General features: G+C 33.4%; 1 protein-coding gene across 1 annotated transcript in view; it reads right to left on the minus strand.

Annotated features, from left to right (window-relative positions):
- slc2a11l (solute carrier family 2 member 11, like) overlaps positions 1-14,352 on the minus strand; it is a gene marked incomplete at both ends in the record, with an annotated part of 31,143 nt that extends 16,791 nt beyond the window's left edge. Inside the window, 8 exons of the mRNA XM_083902311.1 lie at positions 9,454-9,564; positions 10,002-10,189; positions 11,062-11,210; positions 12,389-12,518; positions 12,647-12,771; positions 13,085-13,245; positions 13,820-13,918; positions 14,329-14,352. Coding sequence (XP_083758437.1) covers positions 9,454-9,564; positions 10,002-10,189; positions 11,062-11,210; positions 12,389-12,518; positions 12,647-12,771; positions 13,085-13,245; positions 13,820-13,918; positions 14,329-14,352 — 987 coding nt within the window. The remainder of the gene's footprint in view (positions 1-9,453; positions 9,565-10,001; positions 10,190-11,061; positions 11,211-12,388; positions 12,519-12,646; positions 12,772-13,084; positions 13,246-13,819; positions 13,919-14,328) is intronic.
- Between the last annotated feature and the right edge of the window lie 640 nt (positions 14,353-14,992).

Here is a 14,992-nt window from a genome sequence, read left to right on the forward strand (position 1 = left end):
GACGTACTACAAAGTATAGTGTGACGTTTTTGTCAATTTTGGACCAAAAAAACGTTTTTCAAAAAACTGGTCAGATTTTGGACGACATAGTATAGTATGTCGTTTTTGTCAAATTTTGGACCAAATTTTTTTTCTCCAAAAATGGTCACATTTTAGAGACATAGTATAGTATGACGTACTACATAGTATAGTGTGACGTTTTTGTCAAGTTTTGGACCAAAAAAACGTTTTTCAAAAAAATTGTCAGAATCAAAAACGACATAGTATAGTATGTCGTTTTTGTCCAATTTTGGACCAAATCTTTTTTTCTCCAAAAAGGGTTACATTTTGGAGATATAGTATAGTATGACGTACTGCATAGTATAGTGTGACGTTTTTGTCAAGTTTTGGACCAAAAAAACGTTTTTCAAAAAACTGGTCAGATTTTAGACGACATAGTATAGTATGTCGTTTTTGTCCAATTTTGGACCAAATTTTTTTTCTCCAAAAAGGGTTACATTTTGGAGATATAGTATAGTATGACGTACTGCATAGTATAGTGTGACGTTTTTGTCAAGTTTTGGACCAAAAAAACGTTTTTCAAAAAACTGGTCAGATTTTGGACGACATAGTATAGTATGTCGTTTTTGTCAAATTTTGGACCAAATTTTTTTTCTCCAAAAAGGGTTACATTTTGGAGATATAGTATAGTATGACGTACTGCATAGTATAGTGTGACGTTTTTGTCAAGTTTTGGACCAAAAAAACGTTTTTCAAAAAACTGGTTAGATTTTGGACGACATAGTATAGTATGTCGTTTTTGTCCAATTTTGGACCAAATTTTTTTTCTCCAAAAATGGTCACATTTTAGAGACATAGTATAGTATGACGTACTGCATAGTATAGTGTGACGTTTTTGTCAAGTTTTGGACCAAAAAAACGTTTTTCAAAAAACTGGTCAGATTTTGGACGACATAGTATAGTATGTCGTTTTTGTCCAATTTTGGACCAAAATTTTTTTCTCCAAAAAGGGTTACATTTTGGAGATATAGTATAGTATGACGTACTGCATAGTATAGTGTGACGTTTTTGTCAAGTTTTGGACCAAAAAAACGTTTTTCAAAAAACTGGTCAGATTTTGGACGACATAGTATAGTATGTCGTTTTTGTCAAATTTTGGACCACATTTTTTTTCTCCAAAAAGGGTTACATTTTAGAGACATAGTATAGTATGACGTACTACATAGTATAGTGTGACGTTTTTGTCAAGTTTTGGACCAAAAAAACGTTTTTCAAAAAAATTGTCAGAATCAAAAACGACATAGTATAGTATGTCGTTTTTGTCCAATTTTGGACCAAATATTTTTTTCTCCAAAAAGGGTTACATTTTGGAGATATAGTATAGTATGACGTACTGCATAGTATAGTGTGACGTTTTTGTCAAGTTTTGGACCAAAAAAACGTTTTTCAAAAAAATTGTCAGAATCAAAAACGACATAGTATAGTATGTCGTTTTTGTCCAATTTAGGACCAAAATTGTTTTCTCCAAAAAGGGTTACATTTTGGAGATACAGTATAGTATGACGTACTGCATAGTATAGTGTGACGTTTTTGACAAGTTTTGGACCAAAAAAAGTTTTTCAAAAAACTGGTCAGATTTTGGACGACATAGTATAGTATGTCGTTTTTGTCAAATTTTGGACCAAATTTTTTTTCTCCAAAAATGGTCACATTTTAGAGACATAGTATAGTATGACGTACTGCATAGTATAGTGTGACGTTTTTGTCAAGTTTTGGACCAAAAAAACGTTTTTCAAAAAAATGGTCAGAATCAAAAACGACATAGTATAGTATGTCGTTTTTGTCCAATTTTGGACCAAATTTTTTTTCTCCAAAAAGGGTTACATTTTGGAGATATAGTATAGTATGACGTACTGCATAGTATAGTGTGACGTTTTTGACAAGTTTTGGACCAAAAAAACGTTTTTCAAAAAACTGGTCAGATTTTGGATGACATAGTATAGTATGTCGTTTTTGTCCAATTTTGGACCAAATTTTTTTTTCTCCAAAAATGGTCACATTTTAGATACATAGTATAGTGTGACGTTTTTGTCAAGTTTTGGACCAAAAAAACGTTTTTCAAAAAAATTGTCAGAATCAAAAACGACATAGTATAGTATGTCGTTTTTGTCCAATTTTGGACCAAATTTTTTTTCTCCAGAAATGGTCACATTTTGGAGACATAGTATAGTATGACGTACTGCATAGTATAGTGTGACGTTTTTGTCAAGTTTTGGACCAAAAAAACGTTTTTCAAAAAAATTGTCAGAATCAAAAACGACATAGTATAGTATGTCGTTTTTGTCCAATTTTGGACCAAATTTTTTTTCTCCAGAAATGGTCACATTTTGGAGATATAGTGTAGTATGACGTACTGCATAGTATAGTGTGACGTTTTTGTCAAGTTTTGGACCAAAAAAACGTTTTTCAAAAAACTGGTCAGATTTTGGACGACATAGTATAGTATGTCGTTTTTGTCCAATTTTGGACCAAATTTTTTTTTCTCCAAAAATGGTCACATTTTAGATACATAGTATAGTATGACGTACTACATAGTATAGTGTGACGTTTTTGTCAAGTTTTGGACCAAAAAAACGTTTTTCAAAAAACTGGTTAGATTTTGGACGACATAGTATAGTATGTCGTTTTTGTCCAATTTTGGACCAAATTTTTTTTCTCCAAAAAGGGTTACATTTTGGAGATATAGTATAGTATGACGTACTGCATAGTATAGTGTGACGTTTTTGTCAAGTTTTGGACCAAAAAAACGTTTTTCAAAAAACTGGTCAGATTTTGGACGACATAGTATATAGTATGTCGTTTTTGTCCAATTTTGGACCAAAATTTTTTTCTCCAAAAAGGGTTACATTTTGGAGATATAGTATAGTATGACGTACTGCATAGTATAGTGTGACGTTTTTGTCAAGTTTTGGACCAAAAAAACGTTTTTCAAAAAACTGGTCAGATTTTGGACGACATAGTATAGTATGTCGTTTTTGTCAAATTTTGGACCAAATTCTTTTTTCTCCAAAAAGGGTTACATTTTAGAGACATAGTATAGTATGACGTACTACATAGTATAGTGTGACGTTTTTGTCAAGTTTTGGACCAAAAAAACGTTTTTCAAAAAAATTGTCAGAATCAAAAACGACATAGTATAGTATGTCGTTTTTGTCCAATTTTGGACCAAATATTTTTTTCTCCAAAAAGGGTTACATTTTGGAGATATAGTATAGTATGACGTACTGCATAGTATAGTGTGACGTTTTTGTCAAGTTTTGGACCAAAAAAACGTTTTTCAAAAAACTGGTCAGATTTTGGACGACATAGTATAGTATGTCGTTTTTGTCCAATTTTGGACCAAATTTTTTTTCTCCAAAAATGGTCACATTTTAGAGACATAGTATAGTATGACGTACTACATAGTATAGTGTGACGTTTTTGTCAAGTTTTGGACCAAAAAAAGTTTTTCAAAAAACTGGTCAGATTTTGGACGACATAGTATAGTATGTCGTTTTTGTCCAATTTTGGACCAAATTTTTTTTCTCCAAAAAGGGTTACATTTTGGAGATATAGTATAGTATGACGTACTGCATAGTATAGTGTGACGTTTTTGTCAAGTTTTGGACCAAAAAAACGTTTTTCAAAAAAATTGTCAGAATCAAAAACGACATAGTATAGTATGTCGTTTTTGTCCAATTTTGGACCAAATTTTTTTTCTCCAGAAATGGTCACATTTTGGAGACATAGTATAGTATGACGTACTGCATAGTATAGTGTGACGTTTTTGTCAAGTTTTGGACCAAAAAAACGTTTTTCAAAAAAATTGTCTGATTTTGGACGACATAGTATAGTATGTCGTTTTTGTCAAATTTTGGACCAAATTTTTTTTCTCCAAAAATGGTCACATTTTAGAGACATAGTATAGTATGACGTACTACATAGTATAGTGTGACGTTTTTGTCAAGTTTTGGACCAAAAAAAGTTTTTCAAAAAACTGGTCAGATTTTGGACGACATAGTATAGTATGTCGTTTTTGTCCAATTTTGGACCAAATTTTTTTTCTCCAGAAATGGTCACATTTTGGAGACATAGTATAGTATGACGTACTGCATAGTATAGTGTGACGTTTTTGTCAAGTTTTGGACCAAAAAAACGTTTTTCAAAAAAATTGTCTGATTTTGGACGACATAGTATAGTATGTCGTTTTTGTCAAATTTTGGACCAAATTTTTTTTCTCCAAAAATGGTCACATTTTAGAGACATAGTATAGTATGACGTACTACATAGTATAGTGTGACGTTTTTGTCAAGTTTTGGACCAAAAAAAGTTTTTCAAAAAACTGGTCAGATTTTGGACGACATAGTATAGTATGTCGTTTTTGTCCAATTTTGGACCAAATTTTTTTTCTCCAAAAAGGGTTACATTTTGGAGATATAGTATAGTATGACGTACTGCATAGTATAGTGTGACGTTTTTGTCAAGTTTTGGACCAAAAAAACGTTTTTCAAAAAACTGGTCAGATTTTGGACGACATAGTATATTATGTCGTTTTTGTCAAATTTTGGACCAAACTTTTTTTTCTCCAAAAATGGTCACATTTTAGAGACATAGTATAGTATGACGTACTGCATAGTATAGTGTGACGTTTTTGTCAAGTTTTGGACCAAAAAAACGTTTTTCAAAAAAATTGTCAGAATCAAAAACGACATAGTATAGTATGTCGTTTTTGTCCAATTTTGGACCAAATTTTTTTTCTTCAGAAAGGGTTACATTTTGGAGACATAGTATAGTATGACGTACTGCATAGTATAGTCTGACGTTTTTGTCAAGTTTTGGACCAAAAAAACGTTTTTCAAAAAACTGGTCAGATTTTGGACGACATAGTATAGTATGTCGTTTTTGTCCAATTTTGGACCAAATTTTTTTTCTCCAAAAAGGGTTACATTTTGGAGATATAGTATAGTATGACGTACTGCATAGTATAGTCTGACGTTTTTGTCAAGTTTTGGACCAAAAAAACGTTTTTCAAAAAAATTGTCAGAATCAAAAACGACATAGTATAGTATGTCGTTTTTGTCCAATTTTGGACCAAATTTTTTCTCTCCAAAAAGGGTTACATTTTGGAGATATAGTATAGTATGACGTACTGCATAGTATAGTGTGACGTTTTTGTCAAGTTTTGGACCAAAAAAACGTTTTTCAAAAAAATTGTCAGAATCAAAAACGACATAGTATAGTATGTCGTTTTTGTCCAATTTTGGACCAAATTTTTTTTCTCCAAAAAGGGTTACATTTTGGAGACATAGTATAGTATGACGTACTACATAGTATAGTGTGACGTTTTTGTCAAGTTTTGGACCAAAAAAACGTTTTTCAAAAAAATTGTCAGATTTTGGACGACATAGTATGTCAAATTTTGGACCAAAATTTTTTTTCTCCAAAAATGGTCACATTTTAGAGACATAGTATAGTATGACGTACTACATAGTATAGTGTGACGTTTTTGTCAAGTTTTGGACCAAAAAAACGTTTTTCAAAAAACTGGTCAGATTTTGGACGACATAGTATAGTATGTCGTTTTTGTCAAATTTTGGACCAAATTTTTTTTCTCCAAAAATTGTCACATTTTAGAGACATAGTATAGTATGACGTACTACATAGTATAGTGTGACGTTTTTGTCAAGTTTTGGACCAAAAAAACGTTTTTCAAAAAACTGGTCAGATTTTGGACGACATAGTATAGTATGTCGTTTTTGTCCAATTTTGGACCAAATTTTTTTTCTCCAAAAAGGGTTACATTTTGGAGACATAGTATAGTATGACGTACTGCATAGTATAGTGCAACGTTTTTGTCAAGTTTTGGACCAAAAAAAACGTTTTTCAAAAAACTGGTCAGATTTTGCACGACATAGTATAGTATGTCGTTTTTGTCCAATTTTGGACCAAATTATTTTTTTCTCCAAAAATGGTCTCATTTTAGAGACATAGTATAGTATGACGTACTACATAGTATAGTGTGACGTTTTTGTCAATTTTGGACCAAAAAAACGTTTTTCAAAAAAATTGTCAGAATCAAAAACGACATAGTATAGTATGTCGTTTTTGTCCAATTTTGGACCAAATCTTTTTTTCTCCAAAAAGGGTTACATTTTGGAGATATAGTATAGTATGACGTACTACATAGTATAGTATGACGTTTTTGTCAAGTTTTGGACCAAAACAACGTTTTTAAAAAAAAATGGTCAGATTTTGGACGACATAGTATAGTATGATGTTTTTGTCAAATTTTGGACCAATTATTTTTTTCAAAAAATGATCACATTATGGACGACATAGTATAGTAGGACGTACTACATAGTTTAGTATGATGTTTTTGTCAAGTTTTGGACCAAAAATACGTTTTTAAAAAAAATGGTCAGATTTTGGATGACATAGTATAGTATGACGTTTTTGTCAAATTTTGAACCAATTTTTTTTTGCAAAAAATGGTCACATTATGGACGACATAGTATTGTAGGACGTACTACAAAGTATAGTATGACGTTTTTGTCACGTTTTGGACCAAAAAAACGTTTTTTTAAAAAAATGGTCAGATTTTGGACGACATAGTATAGTATGATGTTTTTGTCAAATTTTGGACCAATTTTTTTTTTCAAAAAATGGTCACATTATGGACGACATAGTATAGTAGGACGTACTACATAGTATAGTATGACGTTTTTGTCAAGATTTGGACCAAAAAAACGTTTTTAAAAAAAATGGTCAGATTTTGGATGACATAGTATAGTATGACGTTTTTGTCAAATTTTGGACCAATTTTTTTTTGCAAAAAATGGTCACATTATGGACGACATAGTATTGTAGGACGTACTACAAGGTATAGTATGACGTTTTTGTCACGTTTTGGACCAAAAAAACGTTTTTTTTTAAAAAATGGTCAGATTTTGGACGACACAGTATAGTATGATGTTTTTGTCAAATTTTGGACCAATTTTTTTTTTCAAAAAATGGTCACATTATGGACGACATAGTATAGTAGGACGTACTACATAGTATAGTATGACGTTTTTGTCAAGTTTTGGACCAAAAAAACGTTTTTTTAAAAAATGGTCAGATTTTGGACGACATGGTATATAGTATGTCGTTTTTGTCAAATTTTGGACCAAATTTTTTTTTTTTAAAAATGGTCACATTATGGACGACAAAGTATAGTAGGACGTACTACATAGTATAGTATGACGTTTTTGTCAAGTTTTGGACCAAAAAAACGTTTTTCATAAAACTGGTCAGATTTTGGACGACATAGTATAGTATGTCGTTTTTGTCAAATTTTGGACCAAATTTTTTTTTGCAAAAAATGGTCACATTATGGACGACATAGTATAGTAGGACGTACTACATTGTATAGTATGACGTTTTTGTCAAGTTTTGGACCAAAAAAACGTTTTTTTAAAAAATGGTCAGATTTTGGATGACATAGTATAGTATGACGTTTTTGTCAAATTTTGGACCAATTTTTTTTTTCAAAAAATGGTCACATTATGGACGACATAGTATAGTAGGACGTACTACATAGTATAGTATGACGTTTTGGACCAAAAAAACGTTTTTCAAAAAAATGGTCAGATTTTGGACGACATGGTATAGTATGTTGTTTTTGTCAAATTTTGGACCAATTTTTTTTTTCAAAAAATGGTCACATTATGGACGACATAGTATAGTAGGACGTACTACATAGTATAGTATGACGTTTTTGTCAAGTTTTGGACCAAAAAAACGTTTTTTAAAAAAATGGTCAGATTTTGGACGACATAGTATATAGTATGTGGTTTTTGTCAAATTTTGGACCAATTGTTTTTTTCCAAAAAATGGTCACATTATGGACGACATAGTATAGTAGGACGTACTACATAGTTTAGTATGACGTTTTTGTCAAGTTTTGGACCAAAAAAACGTTTTTCAAAAAAATGGTCAGATTTTGGACGACATAGTATAGTATGTCTTTTTTGTCAAATTTTGGACCAATCTTTTTTTTCAAAAAATGGTCACATTATGGACGACATAGTATAGTAGGACGTACTTCATAGTTTAGTATGACGTTTTTGTCAAGTTTTGGACCAAAAAAACGTTTTTCAAAAAAATTGTCAGATTTTGGACGACATAGTATAGTATGTCGTTTTTGTCAAATTTTGGACCAATTCTTCTTTTTCAAAAAATGGTCACATTATGGACGACATAGAATAGTAGGACGTACTACATAGTACAGTATGACGTTTTTGTCAAGTTTTGGACCAATTTTTTTTTTCAAATAATGGTCACATTATGGACGACAGTATTGTAGGACGTACTACAAAGTATAGTATGACGTTTTTGTCAAGTTTTGGACCAAAAAAACGTTTTTAAAAAAAATGGTCAGATTTTGGACGATATAGTATAGTATGATGTTTTTGTCAAATTTTGGACCAATTCTTTTTTTTCAAAAAATGGTCACATTATGGACGACATAGTATAGTAGGACGTACTACATAGTTTAGTATGACGTTTTTGTCAAGTTTTGGACCAAAAAAACGTTTTTAAAAAAAATGGTCAGATTTTGGACGACATAGTATAGTATGACGTTTTGTCAAATTTTGGACCTATTTTTTTTTTCAAAAAATGGTCACATTATGGACGACATAGTATAGTAGGACGTACTACATAGTATAGTATGACGTTTTTGTCAAGTTTTGGACCAAAAAAACGTTTTTCAAAAAAAAGGTCAGATTTTGGATGACATAGTATAGTATGACGTTTTGTCAAATTTTGGACCTATTTTTTTTTTCAAATAATGGTCACATTATGGACGACATAGTATAGTAGGACGTACTACATAGTATAGTATGACGTTTTTGTCAAGTTTTGGAATGAATGTTTTTCAAAAAATTGTATATTATATATATTGTATATTAGTATGACTTTTGGACAACATGCTATAATTTGACTTTTTGGTCAAATTTTGGACGATATGCTATAGTATGACTTTTCTGTCAAATTTTGGACGATATGCTATCGTATGACATTTTTGTCAAATTTTGGACGACATGCTATGACTTTCTCGGCACATCTGGATGACATAATAAAGTATGACTTTTTTGTAAAATTTTGGACATAGTATAATATGTATAATATGTTGTCCAAATCATCCAAAAAGTCATCGTATAGTACTCATACTCAGTGAAAGTATGCATGAGTAGAAGGAGTTGAATGATGTATGAAAATGTTGAAGTTTGAAAAGATTTCTTCATCCATCTGCCGAAAATGTTGAATAATTTGGAAAATATTGAATAGTTCGGGAAAACTAAAATACATCCGATAATGTCCTAATTGATTTGAACATGGTGAAGAACATTACTCACAAGCAATGTGACTTACACAAGCAAAAGAGGCCGTCAGCTCACACAGCCCCGTCCCCAAGGCAACGTAACGTAGTTGCTGCTCCTGGATTCCTGCTGCACGAAACACATCAAAAGAGTAAAAGTACACCTGTGGAGTGAAGCCCAAAAATGAAGACTTTGGATTATGAAAATGTTTTGTGGTAAAGTATGGACTATATACCACAGTTTATTATACTTTTTGTTTTGAGTATGTCCTGAAACTTTCCCAAATAACTAACACACATCCATTTGATATAGATCGACAGACAGACAGACATATGATAGATAGATGCCATGGTTATTCCAAACTATAAATTGCACTAGACATCATTTGGTATAACCATAATATTACCTCCCCATTGCAAATGTACTACCATGATGTTATTGTATTGTAAAGGAAAGTGTTACTCAAACACTGTAAAACAATGATCTGCATAATAAACCTCAGCATCATTGTGTTCAACACAAAGTTGATTAATATGATACATAACTTTAAAAAGGAGGTGAAATGTCAAACTAGAGGAGAGGAAATGTCTTGTATCTCACAGCATTGATGCCACAGAGCTGCAGTCCAATGAAGGTAACGATGATGGTGCTGAGCTGCCAGCGCATACTTTTGTCCCGAAACAGGTCCATCAGTGAGCGGCTGCTGACGTTCTGCATGGAAACGTTCTCTGTCGTCATCTCGTCCACCTCCTTGGTGTAGTCCTTGTTGCCCCACAGCCTCCTCAAAGCTGAGGGTCAAAGGGCGAAGCAGCAGATTTACGTGGTGATGAGGTCAAGGTCAATGTTTATTGACAATGTTTTATATTATAGCGAAATGTTGTTCAGAAGGAGTATATTTGAATGACAATAAAGTCTGTCTAAGTCTAAGTCTATTTGGAAAAAGTAATATTTGGGTGGAATGTACCTTTAAAACTTTCCCCCAACAGCATACACGCTAATCCACACACTGATGTAACTCAGGAAAAAGTCCAAAAACTTGATGAAACTTAAACTCTGATTGTGGAAAGAATGATGGGTTTTGAAAAGTTGAATAAAGCAAAACAATGTTGGGAACATTTGGAAATTTGAATGTCAGTGAGTAGAAGGAGTTGAAAGATGTATGAAAATGTTAATGTTTGAAAGCATTTCTTCATTAATTCATTCCAATGGGGAAAAAATATGTGGAAAATGTTGAGTAATTCGGAAAATATTAAAGATTTCGGGAAAACTGAATATATCTGATAATGTCCTAATTGAGCTCCCAGCTTCCTGCTCCTGAACAACCCTTTCCCGGAGAAAGGGTTTTAAAAGGGTTCTTGGTGGAACCTTTTTTAAAAGGTTCCTGGTGTTACCAAGAACCCTTGAAGCAAATGGTTCCAGGTAGAACCTCAGCCCTTGTAGAAGGACCCTTTTGGAACCCTTATTTCTAAGAGTGTGGGCAGCACTGATATGAACAGGCAGACTTTAGGATCAGTCCCTGAATGGATATTCTTGCAGTAGGAAATTATGGGTTGAGTTAACCTTTGATTCACTTGGAAATTCTACAGTAAAATTGCCTGAGAAGGAGACAATATGAAGTGGGGGAGGCCACAACGAGAGCTTTTGTTTCTTTTTCATTTACCTTTCTCACACGCCTGACGATCTCCTCTGTTCAGGAGCAGGAAGCTGGGCGACTCCGGAAAGAAGGGAAGTATGGCGAGCTGAAGTAACGCCGTGAAGCCGTTGAAACCGAGCAGCCATGGCCATCTCTCTGCTGTACCAAGTAATTCACTGCAAGAGCAACAACAGCTCAATATCATAATGTTGTATAAAGGCAAGCATCCAAGTCTCAGTAATAATGTTTTTGAATGTTTAGAGCAGAGGTGTCAAACTGATAGATTACATGTGCACCACCACCATTTAATACCTTGTTATAATGAAAACATTGCATTCTGTTGTAACTGTCACTGTCAATTATTATTATATAATAATAATAATAATAATATGTATTACATTCAACATTAAATTGGAAGCTTCTTTGGTGTTTTAATTACAGTTGTCCACATTATTATTTATTTACTTACTTGAGATTGATTTCTCTGTTTTTGATATTAATAGATTCATTTCGCATCATAAATATGTTATGAATGGTAAGTATACGTGGTTCCATATAAGAACTCATTGGCCCCCTGGTCGTTGAGTTTGACCCCCCTGGTTTTAGAGGGACTCAATTTGAGAAAATGTAATAATGAATTACCATTCAATTTATTTTGAACCTTAAAATAAAAACAATAATAAAAAAACACAGATAAGATAACACAAGAGAACAGCGTCAAAGCAAAACTGTATTGTAAAAAGTATGTCCCTACAGCTTTCTTGCTTGCTCCACTAATAAATACCTTCAAACAGAATAAATATACAAGATATTTATCAGAAACGTACAAATATACTCTCCATATTAAAATAATAAGAAGACTGAAGGCATAAAAGAAAAGAAGGTGAAAAGCACAACCCTATCAGATTCAGAAAAACCTTTTTCATCCCTACACCCATCCTCGTCTAAGTATTTTGTAAAAACTTGCAAACGTAAAGTTACATTTTTTGGTTTGTGTGCATAAATATGCCATTTAACTCCTCCTCAAAAGATGTTGCTGCATCTAATCACCCTGAGGGAAACTGTAAGATATTACATAGAAATGTAAATGTTATCCTCATGGTGGTGCTAGAGGAGCAGTCAGAAAATCACCATGGTCAGCTGGATTTACTGTTAGGATTTGTTTTATATATATATATATATATGTCTGTAGAAAATGTGATTCATCCAAAAGTCACTTCAATTTGAGGGGAATAAGTGGTACGGACAGATCGGTTTTCCTTTAGCCCATGATTGACCCGTCATGTGATCTGACCTAGCACCGGCTCCCCTCACCTTTCCCCTGCACAGTGTTTGTCACGCCCAGACTTCTTACCTGATCCCCAGCAGCTGACCACTGAACTTCCCAAAGGAGATGAAGGTAGCGATGGTCACGCCCACCATTGCTCGCAGCCTCTTGGGCGCGCATTCAATGAGGTAGATGGTGTGAGCACAGAAACTGACTCCTGGAGGCGTACAAAAAGAAAGAAAAGGGTTAAAGACAGACACATGGAGTTTGTTGACAAATGATCTGTGCAACTAAGGCTTTTAAGAGAATAAACAGAAAGTGACAGAGGTGGAATACTAGATTTACCCGAATTGATGCCATAGAGAAGTCGTCCCACCATGATCATCTCAAAGGACACAGCTTGTTTGCTCAGGAGCATCAACAAGGCTCCGACTATAGCAACAAAGTTGTTCAACAAAAGGCATCTTTTCCTGTTCAGGGAGACAGAAATATCTGTGTTTGAGCCAGATAATCCAAAATTGAATTTTTTTTTAATCCAATCCAACTTTATTTATAAAGCACTTAAAAAAAAACAACACCAGCTGAAACAAAGTGCTGTGCATCAGAGATAACTAAATAAAACAAATAAAACATACAAACGTGTGACCTAATAGACCTAAGAACAAACAATAAAATTCGGTAGAAAATATAAAAACAATATAAATAAACAGGTCATACAATAGAACTATAAAAATAATAATAATAATAATAAAAATGCTATATTAGCAGTAGCAGTACACGAACCTGCCATATTTGGACACCAGTGGACTCGCAATCAGCGACCCCACTAACCCTCCAATGCAGAATATGGAGACGATGTAGGAAAAGATGAGAGACACCTGACTGGACTGCAGGGAGAGGCCGTACCTCTGCACACACGTTTCGTTCACCAAGTCCATTATGAACTGAAAACACAACATGTTAGTATCACGTTTATATGACTTACACTACGGCTCAAAAGTTTGGGGTCACCGATACAATTTGTTTGTGTTTTCCATTAAAAGTCAAACTTTTATGCATCAAAAGAGTTGCAAAATGAATAGAAAATATAGTTAGGACATTGGCAAGATTAGAACATAATGATTTTTATTCAAAATAATAATTTTGCCCTTTCGTCAAAGAACCATCAAAACTGCACAAGGGTTTTCTAATCATCCAATAGCCTTCTAACGCTCTTATGTACCATTAGAACACTGGAAATAGGCCTCTCTACACATATGTACATATTCCATTAAAAACCAGACGTTTGCAGCTAGAATAGTCATTTACCACATTAACAATGTATAGAGTGTGTTTCTGATTCATTTAATGTTATATATTCATTGAAAAAAAAGTGCTTTTCCTTCAAAAAATAAGGACATTTCTAAGTGTCACCAAACCTTTGAACGGTCGTGTACGCATGCACAAAGTTGAGTTAATCCAAAAACACATTTGTAAAAGATCACATTTGGTGTGATTTTGCTTGGTAGTTCCACTTACAACGGAAGGGGAAGTCAACACAGACACAGAGAATCCATACTGAAATGTGCCTCCAATGCCGGTGATAAAAATGGTTGCGATTACAACAGGGAAGTCTAACTGCAGAGAGGGAGAGAACATGTGTTGTGTTAAAAATGTACATTTACAGGCACAGAAATCTAACAAAATGTCAATATTTCTTTACATAAACGACCAGACCAACCTTTCTACCAATTATTATTATTATTATTATTATTATTATAGTCCACATTTCCACTTAGCCCAAGGCTTGCATTTATCATATTAGTGTGTTGAATTATTTATGGTGGCTCAGCGCAGCAGTAAATCAATCAGTCACAACCTTTAATGAAATAAAAAACTATTTAATTAAAAATGAATGTCTTTATTTTTTACTTTTAATTGAACCCATGGCTGTCACACAAGTGTATCCCTGAGAGGACAAATCAAAATGATCACAACGATGATGATGATGATGATGTCGATTATTATTATTATTAAATATTTCTTACCAGGAGTTTTAAGTACTGAGACATCGCTGAAGTCTGGTCACTCTCATGTCCCAAATGTCGTAAGTCATTCACACATTGAGACGCTGGTGTGGCCCAAAACTTGAAATGATTAACTTTGTGCGATGAAAAGTGACGAAGCAAACGTTATCTCCGACCGGGAGGCTGTGCTGTGTGTTTATTTTTATTAAATTTTTTTTTCCTCGTCGTGGAGACCAAAAACCTCCACGAGGAAGATGATTTAAGTTTGAATTGTGGTAAGGTTTATAGTTTATAGGGTTAGGTATTATGTAGAACTTTCAAGCAGTTGTTCAGCGCGTTCTGTGCGGAATCCGAGTGGAATTGTCATCAAAGCAGTCGCAAATCAAAGCTTTAACATCCAAGGCAATTCTTGTATATAACTAACCCCCGTATTTGTTTGTCGTCATCTGTAACTGATCATCAGAACCTGTATGCTTTGCCGGTTTACAACCTATTAAGCAGTGTATTGAGTTGTGTTTAGAATAAAAACTCTTAAAGACACTCGAGTTGTCCGCCATACTTGTTCTGGTCGCCCCTTTTCCAGAGGGTTGTTTATTGAGCTGTAAGAAGCAGCCGGTAAAAATCTGGACAACTATGAAGTGGTCTTGGTCAAGGTAAAAGACGAACGTTTGTTTTGGCTGGTCAA

This window comes from Microchirus variegatus, assembly GCF_963457635.1.
Source record: "Microchirus variegatus genome assembly, chromosome: 16".
NCBI classification, from domain to species: Eukaryota; Metazoa; Chordata; class Actinopteri; order Pleuronectiformes; family Soleidae; genus Microchirus; species Microchirus variegatus.